The sequence below is a fragment of the Lemur catta genome, chromosome 13, assembly GCF_020740605.2.
Source record: "Lemur catta isolate mLemCat1 chromosome 13, mLemCat1.pri, whole genome shotgun sequence".
NCBI lineage: Eukaryota > Metazoa > Chordata > Mammalia > Primates > Lemuridae > Lemur > Lemur catta.
Window position 1 is genome coordinate 58,712,295 of NC_059140.1, and position 16,469 is coordinate 58,728,763.

Here is a 16,469-nt window from a genome sequence, read left to right on the forward strand (position 1 = left end):
TTTTAAGCCACCAAGTTTATGGTAATTTCTTACAGCAGCCTTCAGAAACTAATACACACACACAAACACACACATATATAAACAGTTACCAAATATGCTGTTTTTGATGAGAGATCTAACATTTTGTTCCACATTTGTCATTAATTAGTATGAATGACAGCAAGTGTGACATTTCTATTTCAAAAGTACACTAATAACAGGGTCAAGGTTGGAATCTAATATACCACTTGGTTGTTATATGTTTCCTCTAAAACAAGTACTATACAGTGAAGAAAAAGATTATATAGCTTTTGTTAAAATATGCTAATGTTGGCTACTTTAAAATTTCCATAAACACTAAAGAGATTAAGAGTAATTTCCCATTTCTTGTGGTTATAGCATATTAAGTAGTTATATAGCAAATGTGTGGATATCACATGTCATATTCTCCCAAATGTTATAGAAACTACCTAATGAATTTTGGGGGATTCTGAACACAGAAACAGTGACTTAATAATATGCAAAGAATTTTAAATGTCAATTAAAAGAACCTGACTTAATTTTTTTTAGAAAAGTGAAGTTCCATTAAATGAATTTAATTTTCAAGAATAAGAAGACAAACACAGGATAGGTGGGAATGGGACTGAAGGAATAAGGAAGTGGCAAGATAAATCTATGGTTTTGGTTTTGAACCATGTTAATGTTTACATGTACAAAAAAATAAAGTAAAAGAGGAACAAAAAATCAAATCCTAAAATTAAACAGAAACAAATGAACCAAAATATTTATCATAATGATAACATAACCACACAGAAAAAAATTATTAATATTTCAGGTGGTCTTTGAACATAGTGCTCTGACTATGCATTCTTGGTAGGATATATTCTTTTTTTTTTTTTTTTGAGACAGAGGCTCACTCTCTTGCCTGGGCTAGAGTGCCGTGGCATTAGCCTAGCTCACAGCAACCTCAAACTCCTCGGCTCAAACGATCCTTCTGCCTCAGCCTCCCAGGTAGCTGGGACTACAGGCACGCGCCACCATGCCTGGCTAATTTTTTCTATTTTTTTTTTTAGTTGTTGGCCAATTTCTTTCTATTATTGGTAGAGACAGAGTCTTGCTTTCTCAGGCTGGTCTCGAACTCCTGAGCTCAAGCAATCCTCCTGCCTCAGCCTCCCAGAGTGCTAGTATTACAGGCATGAGCCACTGCGCCCAGCCTTGGTAGGATATATTCTAAGGACAAAAATCTTATACATTACTCAGTAGTTTACCATTAGTCATATTGATATTATAATTTTAAAACTATTTTATATATATTGTGTAATAAACCAAATAATTAAACATATTAAAATTATTATTTAACAAGATTTTTTCTCTAAGTAGAAAGAGATATAAATACAAAATGCAAGAAGTTGGGGGGGACAAAAATCTCTTTAATAATGTTAAATTTGAATTGGTAATAATAATATGAAGCTGTGATTTTTTTTTTTTTTTTGAGACAGAGTCTCACTCTGTTGCCCGGGCTAGAGTGAGTGCCGTGGCATCAGCCTAGCTCACAGCAACCTCAAACTTAAGGGATCCTACTGCCTCAGCCTCCCGGGTAGCTGGGACTACAGGCATGTGCCACCATGCCTGGCTAATTTTTTCTATATATATTTTTAGTTGTCCAGATAATTTCTTTCTATTTTTAGTAGAGACGGGGTCTCGCTCTTGCTCAGGCTGGTCTTGAACTCCTGAGCTCGAGCGATCCACCCGCCTCAGCCTCCCAAAGTGCTAGGATTACAGGCGTGAGCCACCTTGCCCGGCCATGAAGCTGTGATTTTAAAACATTTATTTCCTAGCTCTATCCACTGAAAGAGTCTAGAATTAAGAATATTCTAGTAATAATGAGCATACCCCACTACCCAGATCTTGATTTCTGGGTACATTCCCCACAAAAATGAACCAGGCTGACTCCAGATCTGAGGCAGGATAGTATAAAATGGGCCTGGGATATCTAATTATACAGAAAGCATGGGCACAGTCAAAGGCTCATGGCATCATTTCAAAAGGACAAAAGGGGCATTCTAAAAAGTTTACTACAGGCCAAATTTGGGATGATTTGAACATCAAAAAGAATAATGATTATAAGTCATTGAATTAAAATATAAATCCATGAGTCTATAATGAAGTCAATACATGAAACTTGATATATGAGTATATAATGAAATCAAAAGAGAAAGAAAGGAAGAAGGTGGGGGCATTGGGGGTGAGAAGGTAGTAGGGAGGAAAGTTTTCTACAGAAGAATGGCAGTTAATAAATGTAGAAGGAATGACAGAATTAGAAAATCACCATCTTACAATGCCCAAACTAAGGAACTGACTCAGGCAAGGATCACCAATAGATGATAAAACAATGGATGAAAAGAGGTTATTGGGAAGACGGTATATATACCCTAGAGATTACTTAGTAATTGCAAAAGGAGAAATATATTAATACTTTTACAATGTAGATATTTTTGTGGTCACCATCTTAACTAAATGCTCAAACTAAGCCATACTAAAAGTGGGACAATCTGACATTGTGTGTCTTCTGACTGTAACTGCACCTATGAAATCTCCTCGCTCAAAATGTGTAACCTGAATAAAATGGAACATTTATTAATAGATATAACTTTCACTATAATAGAGAGGATATAGGAACAAGTTAAAGAGTACCATGAAGTAACGGAGGAATCCAGAATGTGGAACATTCTACAAGACAAATGGTCTAGACTCTTCAAACAGTCAGTATCATTAAAAAAAAAAGTTTGGAGACTGTTCCAGACTTAAAAGAAATATAACAGCTAATTGCAATGTGTGAAACTTGACAGGATACTAGTTAAAAAAAAATAGATATTGCTGGGTATGGTGGCACACACCTATAGTCCAGCTACTCAGAAGGCGAGAGGCAAGAGGACTGCCCAGAAGTTCAAGTCTAGCTGGGGCAACATAGTGAGACTCTATCTCGAAAAAGAAAATTAAAAATATAAATAAATTGCTAAAAAAATACTTTTGAGTTGACTGGGAAAACTGTTAAATGGACTAGATATTAGATAATATTACACAATTGTGGTTAATTTTCACAGATAAAGGTAGTATGCCTATATAGAAGAATGTCCTTATTCTTAGGAGATATATGGAAAAATTGGAAGGAAAAGTCTCATGGTGTCTGCTATATCCTTTACAGTTCACTTAAAAAATGTATATACAGATATATATAGGAATCAACAAAATGGGAGGAAATGTAAATAATTGCAACCTCAGATGAAGGTTATAAAAGTTTTTATTGTGGTAGTCTTTCAACTTTCTATATGTTTAGAAAAGGTCAGGGAAAAGAAAAGTATAGGGAAGATGGCTGTATTCAACTAAAAAGCCATATAGGCCCCATACAGATATTATCACTGACCTTGATAGTATCTGTGGAATTCATTTTTTTTCTTAAGATAAAACTTAGGCAGCAACATTAAAAAAAGGTCTGTGGATTCTGCTTTTTTTTGAAAAGAAGTGACTTCTACTTAAAACAAGACAATATCTTGGTCAGGCGTAAGAGGGGAAACTTTACCTGGGGAAGAGTTAAAAATTTCCCATTACAGACTGTAAAGTCCAATCTGTAACCATGAAAAGAACAGATTTTCCTGGAAGGCTTTTAGCACAATACCCATTTACATGGAGTGAGTTTTCCGTGACTCTTGGTGAGGTTACCTCGTCTGGTTGAGGAAGGACAATAACTGACATTGTTCCTGTGTGAATACGCTGCATCCGTGAAGACAGGCCCACCTCAGGGATTCGCTGAACTCGGTGAATCCCACCTTCATACTTCAAATGCTTATAGACATTGTCACCAGAAATTCGGGCAGCTGCATGATGTAGTCCACCTAGGAAAAAAAATCCTGAAATATCAATGAATTCTACTTTGAAAGGGATCAGGATCCTAAATGTTCTTAATCTAAGGCCTGAGGGTGAGTATAGAGCCTGAGATGAGAACATAAAGTATGTACAAAATTATATTTTCCCAATGTAAATGTGTTAGTATATAAAAGGAAACACACCAAAATATTATTTATGGTTATCTCTCAGTAGTAGACTTTTTACTTTTTATACTTTCTTATTCCTAAATTTTCTATAATGAACAAGTTTTATTTTTATAATCAGAAAAAAATACTATTACAACAAAAAAGAATACAGGTATGTTTTCTGCATTAAACTACCTTGTACATTATTAAGCCAATATGGTGTCATATATAAAAGAATGCTCAATAACAGAGCAGAAATAACAGAATAATTTCATAATGTTGAATAACTCTAGAGGGAGTTTTCAGGAATTTATACTGAAAGTTAGTTTTTGCTTATCTGTGGAGTAGCAAGAGTATCACAAAATAACAGCCTTGGCTAGCTTATTCTTATCTAACAAGTTTTTTAAAAAATATTTTAATGATACAATTATATACAGACACAGAAAACACTAATCAAATATATGGTTTAATGACCACCAACCAGGTCAAGGAACAGAACTTTGCTGGTCACCCCATAAGCCCTCCCATAAGCCCTTCCCAGTCATAATCATTTCCCTTCCCCATGAGTAATCATTATATTGACTTTATTATAATTTTATTACCTAAATGTGTAGGCAATACAGTTTTTAGTCTTGTGTATTTAAAAAATTTTGATGTCTTTTAGGTTTCTCAGTCCACATGTTCATCATCTATTTCTTTCATTTCCTATAAATTATCTGTTGAGGAACTTGGGCTGCTGACCAGTAGAACTTCCAACAGTCTGGTCTTGCTGCAATCCAACCTGTTCTGCTGCCCTCTGTATTATTGGCTGCAATTTGGCAGCTGATCCAGAGACTGGGTCAGACACCAGCTTGAGCCCCTTGGCAAGACTACAGGAGGCATATGATGTCTGGATGTCTCTCTTTTTATGGTCTTGACAGCCTTTGATGCTTAATGCATCACTGGGGGTTATAAAATGGTGACAGTCTAATTCTACCATTTCTTTCTCACTTACTAGTTAAAATACACTTATAAAGAGATACCTCCTTTTGTTTATTATTTGATCACCCAGTAATACAGTTATTCAGGAAAGGCAGGATAAATGCTTCATTCTGTCCCTTTACCAGTTTTACCAATATACTAACATATTTTTTTTTCAATACACCAAACTTGTTCCTTTTAATCCTTTGAAGATAATCAATTAAAGTTTTAAAATATCACTATGAACTCAAGGATTTAAACACATCTAGCATGTTTAAATCAATTGCAATTATGATTACTGAAGTGCAATTTTCCCACCTTTGGTCAATGGGAGCTTCTTCAAGTTAACTTCTGATGAAAATGTCTGATGAAAATCTAATTTTCTTTACCTTAGAAGTCACAGGTCTTTGTTTCTACATGACCAATAGATCTTTTCCTTTTTCATTTTAAGTCCTCAAATTTTACTAGAATATATCTTAATGTTGATTATTTTAGCTGGATATTTTCAGATGTGCTCTTTAAATACGTGGCTTCAAATATATATATTTTTCTATTTCAGAAGAGTTTTCTTGAAACATAGATGTTAGTACTTGTCCTAGGCAGCCTCAAAGGTAGTGCCCGCATGACCCCTGCCTCCTGGTATTCACACCCTTATAGTTCCCTCCCAGATGGTATATATGATCAATAGCTATAATCAATAGTATCAATAGAATAGATACTATATCAACTTCTGAGATTAGATTATAAAGAACCAGGCTTCCGTCTTGGATGCTGGCTTACATTCCTGCATCACTCACTTGGGAGAAACAGGTTGCCATATTGTGAGCAGCCCCATAGACAGGTCCTCATGGTGAGAAACACAACTGCCAACAAACACGTGAGTGACTTGGAAGCAGACCCTAAAGCCCTAGTCAAGTGTTGAGATGACTATGGCCCCACTCAACAGCTTCACTGAAACCCTGTGCCAGAATCACTCAGGAAAGCAGCTCCCTGATTCCTGACACTCATATATTCTGAGATAAAAAACGTTTGTTGCTTTGAAGCTGCTAAGCTTTGGGTAATTTGGCTTTTTAATTTTTATTTTTATTTTTTACCTTGTAGCTTCAGCTCAAAGGAAGATTTGGGTGATCTGTTACCTAAGAATAGATAACGAATATAGTATCTGCTCTGCCTCTTTTTATCACATAATCTTTTTGCCTATCACCAATATTTGTCATTTTCCTTCATCCTTTTTTCTTTTTAATTAAAAAAATATTACCTCTTTTTGACTACTGCTTTCTTAAGGCATTAAATGTTCTGTTTATACACTCATATGTTCCCTCTGATTTATTCATTTCTGAAATAATTTTTATTTTATTTCTAATTCTTTCCTGAGTCTGTCACTTCATTTCTTCTAATCCTGATTCATGAGGTTCTTTCACAGCTCATATTGTTGTCTTAATGTCTTGTTTTGAAATAGATTAGTTTTGATCTGTTTCTAGACACATCTTTCCAGTGTGCTTTCATTGTCTGTAAGCATATTATTCTGTTCCTAACTCTCTTTTTTTCTCATAAAATTTTCTATGGAATTTGACTTTGATATTTTCCTATGGCTTATTTTTATGTGAAATTACTTTTCCTTAACTTTTAGAATGAGGCCAAGTCTAGGCAGGCTTTTCTAATTTCACAGAGCTGTCTTTTCTGTGGCTTTGTGTGATCCTCAAATAAACAGTGACCTGCTTGCTGGTACTTCCTGGCTGTTCTCCCTGACTTCGGTCTAGACCTTCTTTTCCCTTTATTCCTGTCCTGCTCATTTTTTTCCCCCGTCCTATACACAGCTGATGAACTGTCCTGCTCAATTTTGATTCTACTCCTAGCAGTTCTTCCTCAGTCTGGGCTATTCTAGAAGCGAGCCCTGAAGCCTCCATTTTGAGAGGTCATGAGGGCTAGATGGCTCCAGCCTCTTAAGATCTTCTTCCCTAAGGTCTGAGCAGTCACTCACTGTTGAAGAAAGCAAAATTTCTCCTAGTTTCAGTTCATGTTCACAATTGACCTTCAAATTCCACAGAATAACCACTAGTTATTTGGGGATTCTTTAGTTTTCACGTCAGTCAGATGCCACCCCCTGCTTCCTTCTTCCTCCTGCACGTTTATATACCATGCAGGTCCTATGGCTATTGGTGGTTTGCCCCAACCTCTTGTATTTTGGGGTTTTGTGGGGATACCTTGCAACTGCTGTTAGCATAAATGCTGCCCATGGGTTTTGGTTTTGCTATCCAGTTGGTCTGTATGCTCCCAGAGAGAATGAAAACTATGCTGCCACTGTAGCTGCCATCTTCCTAATATGCTTCTAATAAACACACAATAACCTTAACCCATTAAGTTTCTAAAGTCAGGATGTTAGACAAAAATTGGGTATAGTTTTAGATTATCCTTGAAAATGGGGAGCTCTCTGAACCTTCACTGGTACAGAGTGCTGCCCATCAAAAAAGAAAAAAAGAAAATGCTTTAGGAAGGTATCTTATCAGAGACCAACATACTGTCTCTTAATAAGTCTAATATAGCTGGTCTTCCTCAGCAGCGGAACAGATTACTGTTAATCTTCTTGAATACCAGATAAAGAAGATGATGTGCATTTAGGGGACAGATGACATGAAAAGTCCAATTGTTTAACATTCACACTCAGTGTGGTAAGATGGTCATGTTATGAAAGATAACCAGGAACTGAAACAGAGTGAAGCCATGACAAATTTAAATTTGTCATCTCATATTCACAGTATACTTTAAAAATTATTCCCCCATCCCTTCTACTTCATGTCACATGCAAATACTTGAATTTAAGTGAGTGAATTAAAAAAACCTTGAATTTATATGAGCTGAAAATGAGAAAGCTATTATTTTACTGTGTAGATTAACAGAGCCAGTTTTCGGCTGCTTGGGTGCAAATTCAAGCTCCTCCTTTTCTTTGCTGTGTACTCACAGGCGAGTTACTTGTCCATGCTTTGGTTTCCTATTTATAAATAATAACAATAATAACATATAACTAGGGCTACCGCACTGCACCTCTGAAGAAGGAGCCATTCATATTACAGATTATATGTGTATTGCCTCAAGGCATATGTAGACATATGACATAGCCCTGAATTCAATCTACTTTCCAAGGGTTTTTGTGAGGAATAACTAAGTTAAATATATGTAGAGCATTTAGTAGTGTTGACATTTGGCTATTGACAAGTACCAGTCATAACGGGAACTACACCATAGGCTCTCCTGGACCAGTGTGATATCTTGGGAAAGGAAAGATTCCTATGAACTACATTGTGACAGAGGGCTGGAGAGTTGAGATACCCCCGAGGAAGCACTGTGAAGGTATATTGCTGGCCTTGACAAGTGAAAGCAAATTGCTTCTAGTGGCCCTTATTGACAGAGATGGAGAAAAAGGCATCTGCCAGATCAATAGCTGTATACCAGGTACCAGTGAATATGTGAATTTGCTCAAGCAATGAAACCATATCTGGTGCAGCAGCTGCAACTGGAGTCACCACTTGGTTAAGCTTATGCCTGACAGCATGATCCACTGTCATTCTCCAGGATCCATCTGTCTTCCACACAGGCCAAACAGGAGAACTGAATGGGGATGTGGTGGGAATCACCACTACTGCATATTTTAGGTTCTTGATGGTGGCGTTAATCTCTGCAATCCCTCCAGGCACGTGGCATTGCTTTTGGTTTACTATTTTCCTACAGGCACTTCTAGTGCCTTCCACTTGGTCTCTTCCACCATTAACAGCCCTTGCTCCACAGGTCAGGGAACTAGTGTGGAAATTCTGCCGGCTGCTGGGTATGTCTATTCCAATTATGCATTCTGGAAGTGGGGAAATAACCACAGGATGGGTTCAGGGACCCACTGGACCCACTGTGAGATGGATCTGGGCTAAAAGTCAGTGATCACCCGACTTCGTAAGCCCCTACTCTGACTGGTAGATCACTGACATTTTGGATCTCCTGGAATTACTGTTGGTTCACAGTCAGCGTCCAGCAGTACCTAAAAGGTCTGATTATTTTCTCTTCCTCAATACATAGTTACCCTGTTAAAATGCCATAGATCCCTTTGCAGAGGTTGGGGGACAGATTAACCGTATAAAGTTTTGATGTTGTACCAGGGTCCTTTCTCAAGGTGACCCACCCTTTCCTTCATTCAAGGAGTTTTGGGTCTGTAAACTGGCTCAAGTCTGAGAACTGACTGAGGGGCTGTGACTCTCTGTTTTTATAACTCAGGTTAGACTTTGTTCACTTGACCTAGAATTTACACAGAGCAAGTAAGAATTTAGTAGACTTCCTATCTATTTTACTTCTAGGAACACTCTGATGTGTTCTATTGACTTCAAAAGTCTGAGAAGCACACTATTCTGAATGCTGCTTTGACTCTGCTATCCAATATGGTAACTATGACCACCCTGCCAATTACTGCCACTGCATTTAGGTTTCCTAATTTAGTAACCAAAGTTCCCAATGTAAGGTCTGGCCTACAGAGAACAGTGATCACAAAGCTCTTCAAGGACAGTGGGATTCCCCTCAAAAATTTATTTCTCACAGTTGTGGTGAAAAGTATGTCTCTGGAAACAAAATTAAGCATCACATTACTTTGAGTGACCTTTGCCCAAATTCAGCTGGTGAATAGAGAATAACAAAACATAATTTTAAACAATCTGTTGAGGACTGGGGAGATAATGCAATACCTTTCATAGAATCCCTTTAACTTGGGAAATATTTCTATTCATTAGATACCAGGTTTACAGATTAACAGTATCAGAACCACACTACTTATCAAGAGCCATTACCTTCCACGCTTCCACAAGACTATCTCGTAATGAGCTGGGCACAGTAGCTTGTGCCTGTAATCCCAGCACTTTGGGAGGCCGAGGCAGGAGGACAGCTTAAGGCCAGGAGTTCAAGACCAGCCTGAGCAATGCAGCGAGACCCTATCTCAACAAAAGATAACAAAAATTGGCTAGGCATGGTAGCCCACACCTGTGGTCCCAGCCACTAGGGAGGATGAGGCAGGAGGATCATTTGAGCTCAGGAATTCAAGGCTGCAGTGAGCTATGATTGTGTCACTGTTCTCCAGCCTGGGTAATAGGGCAACACCCTATCTCTTAGAAAAGAAAAAAAAAGACTATCTTGTAACATTTCATTTGGATTATTTATGTAATGGTTGAGTACTGTCTTTATTTGTACCTAAATCATAAAACTATAAGACTTTAAAAGTCACTGAATGTATGAATTTTTGCATAAAAGTGTTTCTTTCCATCCTTAGCTTTTAGTGCTGTGTGAATCTCTGTGGGTATCTATGAGTTCAATTAAATATCATAAATATGTATATATATAACTTAATATATATACTTTATAAGGTAGATGCTTTTTTCCTTTTCTGTATCCACATCTTTTCTTTTCCTAAATGGTTAAAATAGGACATCCATTTTAAAAAAATTATTTTATAATTTCAATGAATAAAGGGTTTATTCTTAGTCTTTAATTTTAAAGGTGTTTGAGTAAATTATTTATAATTTTTTTTTTTCCAAAAAAAGGGCTTCTTACTTTTTAAAATATTTTTATTTTATTTGCCAGTGAGTCATTGTTTAAAAGAAAGGTTTCCCAACCATTATTTAGGCGGCTCTACATACCTGGAATAGAACCTCTCTTCCTGTTACTAAGTTCATCTCCCTTCTATTTTTGAAAGCCCTACTCAAAATATACATCTCAGAGGTCACTGATGACATTTCCCATTATTCTCTTTTTTATAATGCTGCTGTATATGAGTATATTCTCCTTGAAACTCCTCTTTTGCTTCTATGATATTACAGTGTCCTCATCAATTTTTCTGCTTATCTGACTCCTCTTCTTCTTTTGCCAACTGGTCTATCTTTCTAAATGTGGCCATTTTTCAAAGCTTGGTGCTAATCTTCCCACCTAAAAAAACTAGAATCACTGTGGCTTATCTCTTTTGTGTCAGAAAAGACTAATGAAACGTAATACAGCTCTGGATCAGAGAGACTTAATTTTAATCCGAAGATTGCCATTACTTATTGTGTGATCTGGAATTAGTTACTTACTCTCTGAAGCTAGATCCCCATCTGTAAAATGAGATTAATAATATCCAATCTCCCAGGGTTATGAGGTTGTATACATAGGACGTACTAGGCAAGCAATAGCCCCTCTTGTATTCAGTCACTTAGCAAATTTTGCCCATTCCTCCTTTGAAGGTCTCTCACATGTATCCCTATTCTCAATTCTAACTCCTGGTCATGTGTGAGTTACCCTAATAACCTCTTTGCAGTCTGCCTTCAATCTAGCCTCTTCAATCCATCCTTCATAATGTTGTCAAAATAATCTCCTTTAAATATACATTTCATCAAATCATATTCTTATTAATAAAATTTTCAACAGCTCCCTATTGCCTATCAATCAAGTCTTGTTCAGCTTTCAAGGCTGTTCAAACCCTACCCACTCAAACCTACTTTAGCCATTATGTCCTATCACAAATATCCTGTGGGTAAACTGGCCTCCTCCTTGTCCTATCCACATGCCATGATCTTTCCCACCTCTGAGCTGTTGCTCAAGTTGTTCCTTCCCTCTGCTCTCACTGATGTTCCCCTCTCCTAGCCACTGGCTGTATTTGAAATCTGTACCCAGTACAGCTTACTTATGCTGCTTCCTGGTTTTAATTTCCCTCTGTTGGTTAACTCATATTAACACACTGACTGCCACACGAGAAAAAAATTTCTTCCTTGGGGCCATGATGTTTTATTATGAAAATAGAATAAAAACTTGGAAAACAAAACAATCCTTTCTAATTTAATGAAAAATTTGTATTTTTTATTGTCTTCTGTGTTTGAATAAAAAATAATATAAAAACTTGAAAATTAGTAATGTAAAAAGTAATGTGAAAACTTGAAAAGTAGTTCATAAAAGTGTTTTTCTTGACTTGTCAGGCTTAAGTGTGACTTAAAGGTAAATATAAACAGAAAAACAAAATTTATTGACTTCTATTCATTTAATCCACGTTTTTAGAATTAACTTATCAATATTAATTGTAACAATAAGAACATCAGCAAGTAAGATTTTTACAAACCGACTGCAGGGTTTTGCCCAGGTTTTGCTTCATGAGGCCCCAGGCTCAAAACTAGGGTGAGTTAAATACAACTCACATGGCAGTTAATGTGTTAATCTTCTTTCCCCACTTTGATGGTTTTTGGTTTATTACTGATGATCCCCCTGTCAACTACAGTGTATCACTATGTAACCAAGCAGACAAAACCTTTCAGATGGATGAAAGAATGGAAAAAATGAGAGAATTACTATCAGATGTTCTAATTAACATGCTTGAGTATTTAAATGTTTAAGAACTTGCACTGTTTGTTATTGTTTATGTCATATAAATTTTTATCAGTCTCTTGAACATACAAAAGATTAACTTTTTTTGCACTGCCATAAAAATCTATCACATTATTGCCCACTTAGTCTAACTAATAATAGTCTCTGATTGTAAATGATAAAGTTTCACGTAAATGATAAAGTTCTTTAGAGTAAAAACATTAATGTATCTTTGCTTCGAATACACAGAGCAGTGACTTTCAAGGCAAGGCAAATATCTATCTTCCACAGGGGAATTTTCTCTAATTCACATATTCCTTCCTAGGACGCTTCCTTCCTTCCCATTCTCTCCTCCCAACTAACTCTACTATAAGCCACTGTGGTTGATGAGTCTATGTCACAGTGTCTAGTTGATACAGACCAAAAGTTTTTAAAAATGGGACAACATTGTTCTGATCAAGATCACAGGTAAAATAATTTTCAGTATCTTCTATGGCCAAAATCTTGAAATATGCCTACCATAATCTGCTGGTGTATAATTCAGAAGTTCAAATTTCCAGTGTTTGTAGCATGAATAATTCTGGTACATGTCAAATATTTCTCGGGTAAATTGTTGGCAGATATCACCTAAAAGAAAATATAAAAAATATTCAGTCAGCACAAATTTCTAAGAGAGCCATCCACAGGTGCAAGACCATTAGGAAAACGAGGAATAACTATTTCCAGAGTTAAACACATTTAATGGACTTTTAAAGACACAGTGATATCAAATCAAGGTAAAATTTAAGTACTTTTTTAGATCACAATAAAATTATCTTATACACACCTCCAGTAGTTCTTCCAGATGTCACTTCTAAAATAACATCATTTTTGTCATATTTCTCTTTTGGCACTAGATTCTGGAAAAGCTGGAAAAGAAAAAAATATCAGCATTGCTGTGTGTATTTTCACGGGCATACTATTATTTCTTGAACTTAGATAAAAGCCCTCATAACATTAAAAAAAGATCAGTTATTAAGAAATATTAACATCTCAATGAGGTTAATTCTAAAATACTGTAATAAGTAGATCTAATTAGACCTAAAATAGGTGATCAACTCATGTTAACAATGAAGTTACTTGTCAGATTCTCTTAATTTTCTAAAATGCAAAAGTTTAGATCAAAGTTCACAGTGCTCCATTCATTCAGATTTTGCCTCTTATAATTAGTTCTGAACAGTAGCTTCTTTCATCTGATGAAAGCAAGGCTTTGAGAGAAAATGAAGACTTTTTACATGTGATTTCATATTTTCTCTTGCCATAAACGACAGCAGATACCATACCACGCCTTGCCTTCTCAGTAGTCACTCTATTTGAAGACTACATTGAGGACTCATAAGATAAGGCTCAAATAGATTTTCTCAGCTGTGACAAGAAAAAAGGGGGCTTTCTAATACTCAACTTTTCTCTCAGGAAGAAAAGGGAAGCAATTTAATTGCTAATAAAAGTCGTTCAAATCAAACTAAAAGTACCTACATGTAATGACTCTCCCTGCTGCTAATTTCTTTTTCTTTTTTTCTTGAGACAGGCTCTTACTTTGTTTCCTGGGCTAGGGTGCAGTGGTGTCATCACAGCTCACTGCAACCTCAAACTCCTGGGATCGAGCAATCCTCCTGCCTCAGCCTCCTGAGTAGCTGGGACTACAGGCACATGCTTTTAGAATTTTATAAAATTTTTAAACTTTTAAAACTTTTTAAAATTTTTTGTAGAGGTGGGATCTCACTATGTTGCCCAGGCTGGTATTGAGCTGACCTCAAGCAATCCTCTTGACTGGGCCTCCTAAAGTGCTAGGATTATAGGCATGAGCCACTGTGCCCAGCCCCTACTGCCAATTTCTGAAATACTCCATCTCTGCTAGCGATTATATAGTCTGTGGGAGAGAATATTAGACTGAGAGTTAGACATCCTGCTTCTGCCTTTGATAAACTGGTTAAATCAGTGATAAAAATAACTGATACCTCCATTTCATCCCCCTAACCCCTAAAAAGACCCCTCTCCTGGATTCCCAGAGTAAGGAAAACTAAAGTATTTGCCAGAGGATGGCAAATATGAGAGGGAAACATGGTATATAGTACTGTGTTCTTCATTGTCTTTGTAGACAAACCATAAGGAAAAGAGACCATTGGTGAAGGAAAATTTTCCACTTCCATGGTGAGGAAATTTCAGATGATGCTGATATAGTATCATAAACCATAACAGACCCTCACTAGACCTAACTAAAGATGTGTGTGTGTTAACCAACCATCTCTACACCCTTGGATTCATTCCATTATACCTAGAGTACAAATTTTCAATTCTTAATTGACACAATCACCATGAATACTCCCACCCACCCTTCTAACACTTAAAAACCCCTGGCTCGTCCCCTGGTGAACGAAATTTCTTTATTAGCATGTGTTCTCTTGCCTGGCAAGATAACACACTAAGCTTTGAAATTTTTTTGCTCTGGGGGGGTCTTTGTTTTATTTTTTGACATTACAATTCCTTCAATCTCATTCTGCAGCAAATTATAGCACTAAATCCAGCTTAATTACTTTTCATAAGAGAACACTTAAATCAATGTTTTGAGCACTAGAGTCTAGCAAAAACAGTATTCCTTTATATATCACTATTGAGATTAGTCTACTTCCTTAAACATACCTCACTGTATAACATGTTGATTTTTTGATCAATGGTTTGCCTTTCTTCCAATGCAAGTTCTTGTAACTGCTTTTCATCTTGTTTATTTAGACCTAAAAAAGCCAGCAACAGAAATAATGGTAAAGTTTTTAAATACTTACAAAGAAACCCTTAAGTAGCCACCTCTTCTTTGTCTGCTAAGTTTTATTTCTGTTGGGAAGGCAAGAGATCATACAAACACAAACAATTAAAATAGTTGGAAAGGTCAGGCACAATGGCCCATGCTTATAATCCTAGTACTCTGGAAGGCCAAGGCGGGAGGATCACTTGAGGTCAGGAGTTCAAGACTAGCCTGGGCAACACAGAGAGACCCCTGTCTCTATAAAAATTTTTAAAAATTAGCCAGGTGCGGTGGCACAATGCCTGTAGTCCCAGCTACTTGGGAGGCTGAGCCAGGAGAATGGCTTTAGCCCAGGAGTTTGAGGTTACTGTGATCTGTGATCACACCACTGAATTCCAGCCTGGGCAACAGAGTGAGACCCTATCTCTACGTCTCTCAAAAAAAAAAAAAAAAGATTCCACTTGGACTAGGAAAGCCTAGAGGTAGGACTACAAGCAAGTTAGGAGCTGACTGTAATCATCTAGGTCAGAGATATAATGAAGATATATCAGTGGCAGGAGTAGAAGGGGACTCATGCAAGATACATTACAGAGATAGACCCTATTGGATTCTGAATCATTGTGCACTGGAAAAGAGCAGGGGCTTTGGAGTCTCATTGCTTGAGTTTAAATAATTGTTCCTCCCGTCACTGACTGAGCAACTTTTGGAAATTTAACCTCTCTGTTTCCTTATCTATAAAATGGGGATAATAAAACAATTCCTACCTCGTAAGGTCACTCTGAGAATTCAAATGAGATAGTATTTGTAAAGCACTTAGTTTAGTGCCTGGCACATAGTAATGCTTAGTAAGTGTAGCTATTATCATTATTATTACAGAATAGCAGAAGTGAAGTGCTAGCAGAGCCTTTAGAAATGATCTAATCCAATGTACTAATATTACACATGAGACAACCAGGGCAGAAAGAAGTTATTTTTAATTGAATTAAAATTCCGATTTAATTGAGAAGCATTTAGTAAGTCCCTATTATGTGCAAGCAACTTTCTCAAAACGAATTAATTACAAATTTCAGTGGCATTATTCAAAAAATATCCTCATTAAACTCCCATGAGAGGCTCATGGTACCACTAATAACAGTCAGGAAAATAAGGCTGTGAACATCCAAGATTTTACAGGTATAACAGTAACAGGCCTTGACATCACTTAACGCCACCAAGGCTTAATGAAACAGATTAGTGGTTGCCCAGGTCTGGCAGGGACACACCACAAAATCACCTGTCTAAATAGTTTTTATTGTATTCACAAAATGTGTAACCATCACCACAGCCAATTTTAGAACATTTTCATCACCCTAAAAAGAAATCCTGCA

The 16,469-nt window shown here is 36.7% G+C and overlaps 1 protein-coding gene across 10 annotated transcripts in view; it reads right to left on the bottom strand.

Moving 5' to 3' along the window:
* Nucleotides 1-16,469, bottom strand: part of MTRF1 (mitochondrial translation release factor 1) — a 55,188-nt gene that overhangs the window by 15,812 nt on the left and 22,907 nt on the right. For all 10 annotated transcript variants that reach the window (XM_045566808.1, XM_045566801.1, XM_045566802.1 and 7 more), the window contains 4 exons: nucleotides 15,003-15,094; nucleotides 13,150-13,231; nucleotides 12,843-12,950; nucleotides 3,700-3,872 (listed from right to left, as the gene is read on the bottom strand). In XM_045566808.1, coding sequence (XP_045422764.1) covers nucleotides 3,700-3,872; nucleotides 12,843-12,950; nucleotides 13,150-13,231; nucleotides 15,003-15,094 — 455 coding nt within the window. The remainder of the gene's footprint in view (nucleotides 1-3,699; nucleotides 3,873-12,842; nucleotides 12,951-13,149; nucleotides 13,232-15,002; nucleotides 15,095-16,469) is intronic.